A 13,552-nucleotide genomic window follows, 5' to 3' on the forward strand; every position below is an offset into this window, starting at 1 on the left:
GTGTGGTAAGCAAGGACTTATCACCTGCCTTTTAAGTTCTAGTTGGCATGCTGAAGCCATGTTTCCAGCTGTGAGCCTACGAAACACTGCTTTTCAGCCTCTTGCAGTTTGTGGACTCCTACTTTTTTTTTTTTTTCCAGTGGAGCTCTGTCCCTGTACAATGAATTTCAGTCTGCTGACAGGATGACTATTTTTCTGCATACCTTAGTCTGTGTTCACTCAGCGCTTCTAGTAAGCAATACAAAGTTAGATGAACTGTATTATATTATTATTATTTTTATTTTTAACCAAAGACTATATCTGTGCTTTTAAAAAGAAGCTTCCTAAAGCTCTTGAATGCTCTAATTTCACAAGTTCATCTTTCAGGTTGGGATTTTGCCAAGTCAATTTTCCTCAGCCGAAACGAGGCAAGGCAAAGCAATAAGTAACAGGAAAAGCTGAACAAGTTGGTCTGTTACTTGAGGAGTGAATAGGTGGCTGCAGAAAAGTCCTCATTAGCAGGAGCTGAGAATCTCTGCTGAGGACAGTTTTGGCTGTTCCCCCAGGAGCAGGCTAGGCCAAGGACCATGTGCTGAGGGCACTGGTGGCAGAGCTACATGATAGCAGCCTCTGAGTAAGGCCCAGGTGAAAGTGATTGGTGGCTGATTCTTCTAAAATTATATTAGAGATGAAAGAGGAAACCCACGCTGACCTGAACCAGCCAGTGGCATCTTGGATCCTAATGATTTCTCCTACTGTTGTCCACTCATGGAAAAAGTTTTTTTCTGATTCTAGCATGACTGACCAGAGTGTATAGACTACAGGCACTGTGATTGCTGTTCTTGACGTGTTCTTCAGTTAGGTTCTGTTCATGTAGCAGCATGATTGAACCCATATATCTGAATAGCTCTGTAATAATAATTTTGTTTATTGGTTGGGTTTTCAAAGCAAATGCAAAGATTTTCACCCTGCACGCAGTGGTGCTAAATATAAATCCTGTAGTTTCCAGCAGTTATTCCATATATGGGCTCCTTATTCTGTCACTATAGGCCAGACTAGGAGTACTATGTCGGAGAATGGTGTGCTTGGCCTGGAAAACTGGGAGCCATATGTTCTTGTTCATCTCACCTGGCAGTGAGGCGAGAGGTAAGTGCCAAGGTGAGATGGCAGGTGGTAGATGATGCTGGGACCTACAGCAGTTGATGCCTTCACCAGGCACAGCCTGAGCCTGTGTCCCGAGCAGGGTGTGTGGAAATGGTGAGAGTATGTCACAGAAATGTTGAGACATCCAGAGCTCAGCACTCGCTGTGCTACAGCACCCTGAGAAGCAGTGCTGGTACATTGCCTCTTTCATGTGTCTGCTTTTCAGTGGACCTGCCTGAGGGCCCCCTGCTGCCCCTGTAGCTGCTCAGCAGTAGTGGAGTTGGAGATGAATGCATGACATTCACCCCAGGCTGTCTCTAACTCTTTATCAGTCTCATTCAGCAGCTGAGAGAGAGCTGGGAGGGAAGAGCTTGTGTATGACTTGTGGGGTCTGTGAGAAGCACATGGATATTTACTTGTCAGAAATGGGAGATGAAGAAGATCTGTCTCCAGCTTGTTATTTCCATATTCTGAAGGCACAGGGCTGCTCTGCTGTGCATTACAGGGCAGGAAAGGACATCCTCGCTCAGAGCATGAGACGGGTGGGGATTGTGTGCATGAAATCCGAGTGCTAAGGTCAGTGTTTCTCCTTGGGTTACTTTGAGCAGAGGACCTCTGCCAACTAGATCCTCTATTTGCTTCTGGATACTATGTAGAGTATTATCTTCTCTGTTCCTTCAGGATCCTCTCTGCCATGCACTGTTACTCAATTGGTATGTTTTAGGCAGAGCAGCAGCATCTGTTTCTCTGGGCCCCAGATAACATCAGTATCCCATAGCAAAAGTGAAAGCTGTGGCAGGAAGTGTGAAGCAAGGGCTAGTGGAGTGTGTCCCACAGAGAATCTTGGCAGACCTACTGCTGGGAGGTTCCTCTTTGTGGCTCAGACAGAGTATCCATACAAGTTTTCCTTTTTAGCCTTGTTGTTAAGCTCCCCCCAACACAAAAAAAAAGTCCTTATCCATGTTTGCAGGATCTTGGATGTTCCTTTCATTCCTTAGCAAGAGAAAGCTGAAAATATCCATGAATGCTCTGAAGAAGAAAGAGTGTTCCCATGGGGCCCTGGCACCAGAGATCTGACAGTCCCCATGAGGGCATCCTGGGAGCTCTAGAAATCCTGGCCCTGAATCTTGCATGTGTTAGACTGTTCCTTTCCTGGAGGTACTGAAAGCTGGAGAAACCATGTGTGCCTTGTCTGTAATTAGGCCCCGAGCATTTCTTTAGTAGTTCCAGATCTCAGCATGTTTCTGCAATGTGCTTTTCCTAATTTGTGGGTTACTTTAAGTGCCCCTGTCACAGATCACATCTTTACTTGAGGCTCTGACATCAGCTGTGTTTGGAGACAGGCTAATGGCTGAAACAAACTTTTAATTGGACTCAAAACCGTCTCTTTTACAGTCTCTTTGTGCTGGAAGCTGGAGAAGCAGTGTGGCAATGTGTCTGCTTCACTCTCTTCTTCCCCTCACAGGGGCCTCTGGTTAAGTTTCACGTTGTGCAGCTGGCTGGGGGCTGTGGGGTGCCACGCAGGGCTGGGAGTACTCTCAGGGCAGAGGACCAGCCCTGTCAAAGTTGGTGGGATTGACCTGAGAGGGGGATCACCTGTAGGTTTCTGAGGGAGAAATAGGAAGAATGAGAACCAAAGTAGTTTCCTTCTCTCCCTCCTGATTTGCCTTGTTCAGCATCCAGGTGAGAGCTGGTCGGGAAAAATTCCCCAGGTGCAGCTTTCTGTGGAAACTGGCTAATGAGTGATTTCAGGAAGTGAGGAGAGACATCAGCCAGCTCTGTCTGGCCTGTCTGCTGTTCTAAGGCTTGACACATGAGACCTCTCTGCTCTGGTCCGTGTGGTGGGAAAGAGCCTCTCAGCTGTAAAACATGCTGGGAGACAGTGTGTGCATCCCTTGATGGTGAAACCAGTGCTGTTTAACATCTTTGTTGGAGATATGGACAGTGGGATTGAGCGCATCCTCAGCAGGTTTGCTGATGATAGATACCAAGCTGTGTGGTGTGGGTGACACCCTAGAGGGAAGGGAGGCCATCCAGAGGAACCTTGACAGGCTGGAGAGGTGGGCCAGTGCCAACCTCATGTGCAACCTGGTCTAGTGGTTCCCTGCTCATGGCAGGGGGGTTGGAACTTGATCATCTTTAAGGTTCCTTCCAACCTTAAAGATTCTGTGATTCTGTGTGAGTGGCACCTGTGCTTGGGTGTGGGTCAGCTCTGAGAACGGGCTGCCCTTGGTGAAATTATGTCTATCCACAGCTGCCACACAGCCTCTTGGTTTCTCTGCCCCTTCAGGACCATGCAAACCAGCTGCAGCTGGCTGGACGTTGTGGATCGAACTGATGGGCTCTCTGTGGTGTGCTGAGTCCTGAGCAGGAGTGCTGCTGTGCTGTATCACAGATGTGTGGAGTATGGGTGCTGAGGCAGAGTGGAGCAGGTCCCTGTGCAGAGCGTAGGGTATTTGGTAGGCCTGTGCTTTGGAGCTGCTGGGGAAGTCCCATGCATATCCTTGTTCCTGGTTGTTGTATCTTGGAATCTGGGAGTCTGCAGGTTTATTTCCGTTTTACAGATCTGTGTGGGGCTGTAGAGTCCCTGACACAAGAGGGCCTCCATCTATGACCAGAGGTTCTGGTCACTCTCTGTTATGCCAGTACAGCCTGTTTTGTCCAGAAGTGACTTCTCTGAACAGGATCTACAGGAGTACCCTGGTTATGTGTGTCCAATTTCTAAGTAAGTTGTACATTACCTGCAATTTCACAGCTTTGCCGTTAGAGAGGCAAAGTCCATGAGAGTCTCTTTATCACCATGTAAGCAAACACCTTTCTGTGTTAATCTTTGCTATTTTTTGCTTGCTGTTGCTGTTTCTTTTGTCAAGGAAGAATACAGAGTTCAAGCATAGGTCTTTGGCTACTTTGATTTAACAAAGAATTATTTGTCTTATGAATATGAATCTTTGTCAGTCTCTGGATCTTCCTCAGTCTTTGGGGTCCTGCTGCCCCCACACAGAAGCATCCCTCAGGCTTGGGCCCCATTCTTGCTTTGTGGCTGCACAGTTAAGGTCTCCTAAGAAAGACTCAAAGTGTGTTTAACAAAATAAGCCTCATGCATCAGTAGCTGGAGGTGTGGGTTGGGCAGGTAAGCTAACGTGGCTGCCAGCCTCTCCCCCCTCCCTGTGCTGCTCAGTCCAGGCTGCAGCTGCCCTGGCAGCCTGTGGTGTAGCCATGGCCATACCACTCCACTGCAGGCAGATGGATGGATAGATGGATGGACGGATGGACGGACGAGCCAGCTGCTCACAACCAGCAGCATTTTCTGGCCTGGGGTTAGTGCTGGGACAGGGAGCCCTCAGCAGCCTGCAGAGCCAGCTCTGTGCATCACTGGAGCCACGGGGTTATTTTCTGTTTCCACACGTTGAGTTTCTGGCACTTAGCTCTGCTGTCTCCCTCCGTGTGAAGCTGGGCCTGTGCATTTCCCCAGCTAACGCTGATGTGAGTTGCTGACAGTAGTCACAGGGTACTGCTAATGCTTACCCGCCTATTTAAAGGAAGATGTGCACAATTAGTATGTACAAATTTTTTTCATAATACTTCACAGATTATTTCCTGCTTTACTTACTAAATCAGGTTTTTCCATCTCCTGTGCTCCATCAGTGCCTCATATCAAATTAGGAATGAATCTCCACCCTCCTTTCATGGTGCTGTCATTGACTGAAAGGACAAAAAGGCCCTGTGAGTTTGCAGATCACCAAGTAAACAAGATGTTGGTTCACCTTCCAACTACAAGTTCTTACAATTTTTTTTTCTTTCTTTCTGTCTTTCCCTTTTTCTACTTGTGGTTTCTCTTAAGCCTCACAAGGTGTTTTTTGTCTGCAATAATCATACAAAACTTTGTATAAAAAGGGGAAGTGAATTCTCTGGGCAGCCAAGGGTGTTGTGAGCATTCATTAGACAATGTCAGAAATTAGTGTCTAATCTCATGTAAATAATTAGTTATATATTAAATTTGAGGGGATTACTCTTTAAGAGGAGGCTGCTGATTGAAGACAAAACAGACTGTGCATGTGCTGTCATCTTTATCCTGGCTCTGATTTTTGTTTCTTCTTTTTTTTTTTTTTAATTTTCTTTGTTCTTACTAGTGAGGATGTGAGGGAAAGAAGGAGACTAATGGGTCTTCATATATTCTGTGATGTATGGGGCTCTCGCAGTCAGAAATATTGAACTCATAAATGTACTCATTTGCCCTGAAATCACTAAGAGAGAGAGGCTAAATGCAGGACACCGCAATGTCACAGTCATGCAGAGTCACTTCTGTAACAGCAGAGCTACAGAAGGAAGATTGTATTTTCCTTTGATTTTACTGTAAATCTGTAAATGAGCTCTGTGAGGCTGCAGTTTTTGGCCGAAGAAGGTGAACATTTGCTGGATTTGCCTGTATGGAGACCTCTTTTGCATTCTGTTGTTTGAGATTCTGAACATTTTGGGGTGCTACTTTGAAGCCACCCTGCACATGCTGTCTGTTCTGTCTCAGGTCTCTACCACAGCACTGCAACATTAAGCTCTACCAGCTTGCCCTTCAAGCATGAAGGTGCAATGAAGTCAAATGTGCACATCCAAGGCAGATGGTTAGCCCAAGTCTTGCAGTGGTATTTGAGAGACATTCTCTTCATGTCATTTCAGCAGCACAGAAGGAAATGAAAGTGTTTCTTACAGTAAAGACTTTTTCTGTCCTCTTTCCTCTGCACTGCTGTGAATGTCTGAAGACTCACTTCACTGGTTTTCTCAGCGAAGGCTATTTCTGTCACATCTTAGATCAATTTAGGCCTGTCCTGTGCATGTATGATAAAAACAGGATGGTGCTACGGTAGCCTTGAACGAACTTGTCAATTTTGGATGCTGGGAGCAGGAGATGAGATGTAATTGTCATTGCTAAGAAGTCAGAGGGGCCAAACCATTGGCTGAAATGTGGCATTATCAAGCAGAGCCAGATGGTTTGAAAAATAGTGCAGACCACAACACAAGGGCTTTAACTGTTTCTCAGAAAGGCATGTCCAAGTGTAATTCTGCCGTGTGGAGCTTCCTTAACAGGCTGTGTCAATTCTGTTTTCAGAGAAGCAGCACGAAGGCATAAGATTCCCAGCTGCATCCTGAATTGCTCTCACAGTTATTCCCCCAACACATCTGCTAAATGCATCTGAAAACATCCAGATGTTGGCTTTAATGCTATGGTGGTTCACTTCCTCCAATGAGTGAGACTGTTTCTGCTGCACTGCTCATGTCATCCCCCCTGGCACTCGGTGCAAAATGCCAGCTTTAAGCCACCTCAATGAGTGAGAACAAAGAATCTGGCACAGTGTGGCCCTAAAGACCACCACCTCACAGTGGTTCTTCCTGACTGGCTTTTCATTATTGTTCCTGCACTCCAAGCAGAGCCAAGGTGGCTTTTGGGCTCTGTTCGGTCTAGTTGAGCAACACAACTTAACTTCCTACAACCTTTATTCGTTGCCTGGGGCAGCTGTACAGAGCCCTTTCCTGCATGGAAGGTACCATTCAGTCAATAGAAGAGCCCAGCAAAGTTCACGCTGGCAGCACAGTCTTTGTGTACAAAGAGGAAGCCTTCTCCCACACCTCCTGCATCTGAGACTCTTTGTGAGTGGTCAATGTTTATATTCCAGAAAATCAGCTGGTCTGCATGTGCACTGCTTTACCTGACTGGACTGATTTATCTTTCCTGGATGAGGATGCTGTACTTTGATAAACTGGAAAAGGATTACAGAAGTAGGTGTTTCTCCTTTACCCCATCTTGGCATTAGCATCTTCCTATATGGGGTGGGCTGACCAGGAGGGGGTTTTTTTTTGTCTCTTCTCACCTCGCAGCCCTATTCTTACACTTACAGCCGGCTCCAAGGTGCGGAGCACATTGTGGCTCGTGTTGGTTCAGCCCGAGTTCAGTCACCCAAAACCTTGCAGGTCTCTTTTGAAACATTATTCAAGCTGTCCACTATGGAGTTTCTTTTCTTTTTTTATTTCTTTCTTCTTTTTTTTTTTTTTCCACTCTTGCTTCTGACATCATTTCCTGAACGCTATATGCGCTGAGCTCTGTAGCCAGATCGTCTTCTCAGCATATGATGCAAGGAGCTGTTTAAAATGGATTTCAGCTTTCCTTTTACTCTGCAGTGCTTGCTGGTGATAATAACTGTTACTCATGGTAAGTGGGATTTTTCTTTCTGAAGTTGGCACAGATTTGCCTAGATGAGCAGACACCTTAATTTTGCTCCAAGACCTTGTAAGGTTTGGGGAGATATCAAACAGTGTAACTGCTAATGCATGAAAGAGGCAGTCAGACCAAAGTAAGACAGATTGTTTTATTAGTAAATGAATGATAACCAACAATATAGCACTTTCTCAGTGTATTAGGTCTGTAAAAGCATTTCAGTGGAGAATATAAGGTCGTTGTACGGAGAACGCTGGCTGGAGGGGCTGGAGAGCAAAGTGGTCCTACTCTTAACGCTCTGTGTGACCTTGGGTTTGTCCCCAAGCTGCTGTTGCCCTGCCATTTACCCATCACAGATTTGTGTACGGCAGTTTAAAAATGTGCAAGGAGACTGTGAGACTTGTTCAAGTTTAAACTTCAACCTTATTCTGTGGGCAAAAGCAGCTGTTCAGGCAGCTGTTGGTTTTGCTACCCTCTGTGTAAGATCTATGGCATTGGTTCCCTGAGGACCTTTTTTTTTGCAGATTCTCATCTCTGAGGGGGGGTAGTAGATGATGAAGTAAAATTTGGGGAGACAAAAGACTGGCTGCTCAGCCTTTTGTCTCGCTGTGCACATGGTGTGCACACCAGTGCCATGTTATCAGGAGGGAAGCTGGCCTTTGTAGAAGGCTTCCCACTCCTCTGATTTTCAATTACTGGTGACCCCAGCCTGTCCCTAAGGGTGGGTCTGTCCCTCTCGCATCTCACCTGGGCGTTTTCCTTTTCTGGGAAGCAGCTGAGAAGGGAGGGGTGGATGCAGCAAAATCACTGTCCATGCTCTGTGCCTCTCCTTTCAGGCTCTGTCACCTGGACTGGTGTGCTCAGCGGCAGCTCAGCAGTCTTTTCGGTGGGGATTCAAAGCCTGCAGAACCTCTCCAGAATGAGCAAGCGGGACGCCAGGTGCCTGACAGTTGTCTTAAATGATACTTTGTTGGCTGAATGTGGCACATCTGCCAGGAGATGCCTGAATTTGCAGAATGGCTCCCTAGTACTGAGGAGCGTGGAGAAAGAGGATGAAGGAAAATATGAGTTTGTTTTTCACAACACCACCAGATTTTTTACACTGGAAGTATTTGGTAAGTGGCCTTCTAAGTAACAAATAGCTTTTGAATTTGCGAGCCTGACTGGAAGCATTTTTCTTTAATTTCTTCCTCGGAGACTGCTTGAGCTTGCAGGACCTGTAGGTGCCTCTGGAACAGCTTTGTAAGCACCTTAGGGAGAAGTAATGTGAGTGTAAACTAAGGCATGATTTTTGCACCTGTGTTGTGAGTCTCTCCTGTCTGTTGAGCCTTCCTTGGAGTAGCCAGCTGAGCTTTGTGCTATGTTTACCTGGTGTAAGAGACAGCAGCACTAAGTATTTGTTGAACTACAGTATGTAAACATGTAGTTGGATATGTCAGTGTAATTCCAGAGTAATTTCCTTATAACTCTCCCAAAGGTCTCACTGACCAACAGCATTTTGCTGCTTGTGGACATGCATCCACAAACATGTTAACCCTACCTGACTTAGCTCAGGAAACTAAACTGGACTTCTGTGCAGGTCTGGGTTGAAACATGTTCAGTTTTTCCCCTCCTTCATGCAGCTGAGGAAAAGTACTAAAGGAATCCAGATGTGACTTTCTGATTCTTAGCTGCCCGTGAGCAGCTTGGAGGTGAGCATCTTCTGGGTCTGTTCAGGGAAGAGCAATAGGTACCTTACTGTGTCAGTCTCCCTGCTGTCCTTCTTATGCCTTTAGAACTGTGGCTTCCCTTTGTGCCTGCTCATCCATCTGTGGGGTGAGAAGACAGAAACCAAGTTGCTTCCACACAGGATCCAGCTTATTACTTGGGTTCATATGGAGAAGGCTTAAATGGGTTTGCCCCGCTCCTGAACAGTGCTCAAGAAAGCCAGTGACCACTCCTCTGGTTTTCATCTCCACCATTCCTTTTGCAGACCTTTCACTTACACAAGCTTCTAAGAGAAACTGAAGCCTATGAAACTGTAATTAAAATGTCTGAGCAAACTCAGTGAAGTGTCTCTCAGTGAAGACAAATGAATCCTTATGCCATTTGGGGGCAAACAGGCGGAACTACTGTGAAGAGTAGGTCAAAGATGTGACTCCTTGGCACAAAGATCAAGGGCTTACACTGGAAGTAGGCAAAGACTGCAGAAATATCCTGGGCTTAAACTCCATTTCAGAGGAATTGGTTTGGGAACTTTTGTTTCCTTCTCATGTTCTGTTGCCACACAAGATTTAGAGAAACAGTGTCACAGCAAAGATATTCCTGGAGGCAGTGAATTTGAGCTGAAGATGATATTCTATTAGAAGACAGTGATTTCTGAACTTATTAACCTGGATGTTTACATAGATGTTCTCAACATGACTCTCACCATCACAAAACCAAAACCATACCACTTTTCTGGCCTGTATTTGCAAAGTGGCAAATGTGGGAACTAGGTTGACTCCTTGTGGTAGGCTGAAAGAGAGAAATTCAGGAAAATGTAAAGTGATCAATGATTCATTCTTTTGTTTTAAATTGTCCTCTTCTGGGTCAGCCTACCTAGCTTCAGGTGTCTGATGTTGGTACCTATGGTGGGCATGATTTTTACTAGTTTCTCTCCAAAATTGAAGAGGAGGCAGAATGGCAGCAAAAGTACAAACCTCTGCTGGAGAAGAGGGCTGAGTCTCCTCAGAAGCTACAGATACCTGCTGATTACAGAGGAAGCCTCTGGCCAGCAGGTGCTTTGGGTGTTTCCACCATCCCCTCAGACCAGGGGTTTTTATTTTTTTCTTTTTCAATTTCAACAAGGAAAATGAAGAGATGCCAGATTGTTGTGACATCTCCGAAACAGGGTCCAAGTGTCACTGCTAGGCTTGGATGGGCACTGCCAAGCATCTGAGGGCTGGGGGAAGACATTGCAGAGTCTGGATATGTATTTCTGTGCTCTCTGGCTACCAGCAAATGCAGTGGTAGTGAGACTTGAGCAACCTGATCTAGCAGGTGGTGTTCCTGCCCATGCAGGGGGGTTGGAACTAGATGATCTTTAAGGTCCCTTCCAAGCCAAACCATTCTGTGATTCTATGACTGCTGGTAAGGGAAGCCTTGTCCAGCTCACATTCACTGCTGACTCCACTCCTCACCTCTCTCTTTCCTCTCTGCTCCTGTTGCCTTGTGGTTGGTGTGACCAGAGCCAGCCATCAGCATCCAGTGCTTCCCTAACGGGACTGGAGAATTGTCCTGCAACGTGACCAGCAACGAGAGCACCAGCTTTCGGTGGCTGCTGAACGGCACCGCACTGAGTGTCCCTGAGGCTTGTGTGAAGGATGGTGGGAAGAAGGTTCACCTGGACAAAACCGTGCCCGGGGAATTTGTATGTGAAGTTTACCACGGGAACACCGTCACAAGGACCAGGCCCGTTGCGCTGTCTTGCAACTATGGTGAGTAGTGGCAACTCCAGAGAATCTCCCTTTTGGCCTCTTGCAGCCAAAAGGAAAGGAGTTGTTGCTGTCTGCATAATACTGAACTCTTCTGTCCTCTGCCAGCTGCCTGCCAGACTCAACATTTCCTCTCTTTAGAAAGTGTCCCTTTGACTTCCTTCTCCCTCCTGTGTGTCTTGGACTGACACAGCCTACAACCCCAGAAAGGACTGACATTTGTTTAGAGGGTCCTTCTGCCCAGCTCTGCAGCAAAGATGGATTTCTTTCTGTCTGTTTTCTGATTTCCCACTGATGGAGACCTTGCACCCTCCTGTGCACCGATTCTCTGTGCTGGGTTATAAACATGAGCTCCTTCCTACTCTGCCATCAGCCCCACACCACCAGAGGTGGGGTAAAGAGATAAATAATTTACTTAAGAAATGCAGGGGCGTTGTCTTCCATGCCCCTGCTCGGATATGTAGCTCTGTGAGAAGGCTGTGACTTTATCCATTCGCAGGCTGTCTGGGAATGCTGAGTATTCTGCTTGAATGAGGCCATTGTTTAATGAGAGAAAGTCTGCATCCTAGGACCAATCAAAACTGCCAGAACTTCATGGTGCAAATTATTGGTCTGTGTTTTAAACTCACATTTATTTAAAAAACCCCAATGACATAAAAAAATAAATAAATATTGATTAGATAACCTTGCATGTGATTTCACTTGCATCTTCAGTAGTGAAGGTTTTCCTCTTCTCTGGCAGCAAAGATGGTAATCAAAACTACATCAGGGTGGCATAATTTAACCATAAGATTTTTTACTAATTTAGCTGTATTTGATTGAATTACCTTTGCTACAAGGCGTATTTTACCGTGCAATATCACCTAGCATTTTAGAAACTGTCTAAGACACTGCAACTCCACAGCAGGTACTGTCTTTTCTTTTACACGCAGTTGGTGTGAAAGCAAAATTACTGACATGAACCCTTGATCACGTGTGCTTGGCATTCAACAGAAACACTGTGGATTGTTAATGCCTGATGGCGTTGGCGCCACTGGCCAATCTGTACAAGTTTGGCATTTCTGACTGAGGAGCAGAGATCTTAATTTTGCCCAGTTAAACTGGTCAGAGGTTGTTCAGAGCAGTCAGACCCGAGTTGGCTGAGGCACTGGGGAGTGAGGATGTGAACATCCATGTGCTGTTCAGTCAAGTCCTGTGATAAATCAGGCGAGTGCTGACACTTGCCATTGTTTATTCTGGGTGGCTGCCCAGTCCCCTGGGTGCAATATCAGTTCCCCATTTTGTCTTGAAAAGCCCACAGGGGAATCTAGTGATACATCTGTCAGGGTGGATATGTGCGTGAAGATGCATTTGGAAGGGTCTGAGAGTAAGAAAGTAGCAGCAATTCTACCTTTTAGTCAGTTAATGTAACGAATTTTGTAAAAAGTTAATTAAAATAGTTCTGAATTGTACCAAAAGGAACTGAAGAGAGAAATGAGTTCAATGAATAGTTTTTGTGGATTATTATTTGCTCCAGGTAAAGGGCTGATTATATTTTTTCCACCAGAGGTGTAAGATCTATGTAAAAGTATCTATTTGGGCAACCTGTTGGCTGATTTTATTTTGAATAATTGTTAACATAAACAGTTTGGTAGAAATACTGTAAACTCCCCAGACACCAGAGGGCTCTGATCACACAGGATATAAAGCAGAGGATTCAGAAGTTAACAAGCCAAGATATATAAAAGGCTTTTCTGGATTCAATACTTGCTTTATTATTTGTTTCTTAACAATTTTTAACACAAACTTTTGTAATAAAAAAACCTTTTTAACAAATACCAAACTTTTAGGAAAAAAAAATTCAGGAAAAAGTATTTCCAACATTTATTTATGCCTTTGACAATATTCCCGAAGCTTTTACCAAAAAGGAAATAAAATTATTCAGGAAATGACTTCTCATTTGCTGAAAGTTTGATTTTGAGTATGGATTTTTTGAACTTGGTAACTGTTTCAAAAGAGACTGGGACAAAGACTCTGAAAATACTTGGGGTATGTGTGATTTCATGCACAGGAGCACCTGTCTACAGTTGTTTATACTGTTCTGGTGAGTATGTGGACTACGACAGTGTCTAGTATGTCCTGAAACATTTGCAGCACTGTCCAGCATCTGGGAATACACACCAATTTGTGTATTTGGGGGTCTGAAAAACAAGCTCCAAATGAGCCTTTTGGTTTCCCCAGGGTGGTGTTATGCAGATGTGTGCAAAGAAGCCAGTGATTCAACAAGGGATGGCACAGGTCTACCTAAGGAGCCGAGAGGAATTTGTATTATAGCTGTAGCTGAGCTGTACGGTTTGGGGTTTTTTCCTATGGGAAGAAGAGTTTTCATCCTGGCTCTATTCCGGGCTGGGGAAAAAAAATTGCTTTAGTGGAGTGAGTGTGGACGTGTCTCCTTTTTGCAAGTCTGTGGTGCCCCCTGCCAGCTTCCCTGCTCGGCAGCAAGTCAGACCCATCAAAGCAAACCTAAGCAAGGGACTCTGCACTGGGTAATGATTGCCACCGACTTGTGTGTGGCCTTCTGCTCAGCCATCTGTAGCTGTCACCTCCTGCTAAGCGTTTTGCATGATCTCGGTTGGGGAGAGGAATAAAGAGAAATCCTTCCCCAAGCAGCAGTGACACTGGTGTCTCTGACCCTGGCTGCTGGAGTCTCTGGTGCCTGAGGAAGTGAAGGCTCTGATCAGACTTCATCGAGGCTGGTGTAGTTGTTATATGGCTGTTCCAAGGGAGTTCT

At 45.5% G+C, this 13,552-nt stretch overlaps 1 protein-coding gene across 1 annotated transcript in view; it reads left to right on the top strand.

Moving 5' to 3' along the window:
• Positions 1–7,260: 7,260 nt before the first annotated feature.
• The window catches only part of LOC104395750, a 9,597-nt gene continuing 3,305 nt past the window's right edge, over positions 7,261–13,552 (top strand). The window contains exons 1-3 of the mRNA XM_010005483.1: positions 7,261–7,321; positions 8,164–8,442; positions 10,537–10,785. Coding sequence (XP_010003785.1) covers positions 7,261–7,321; positions 8,164–8,442; positions 10,537–10,785 — 589 coding nt within the window. The remainder of the gene's footprint in view (positions 7,322–8,163; positions 8,443–10,536; positions 10,786–13,552) is intronic.

This window comes from Chaetura pelagica, unplaced genomic scaffold (genome assembly GCF_000747805.2).
Source record: "Chaetura pelagica isolate M959 unplaced genomic scaffold, ChaPel_1.0 scaffold39, whole genome shotgun sequence".
Classification (NCBI taxonomy): domain Eukaryota; kingdom Metazoa; phylum Chordata; class Aves; order Apodiformes; family Apodidae; genus Chaetura; species Chaetura pelagica.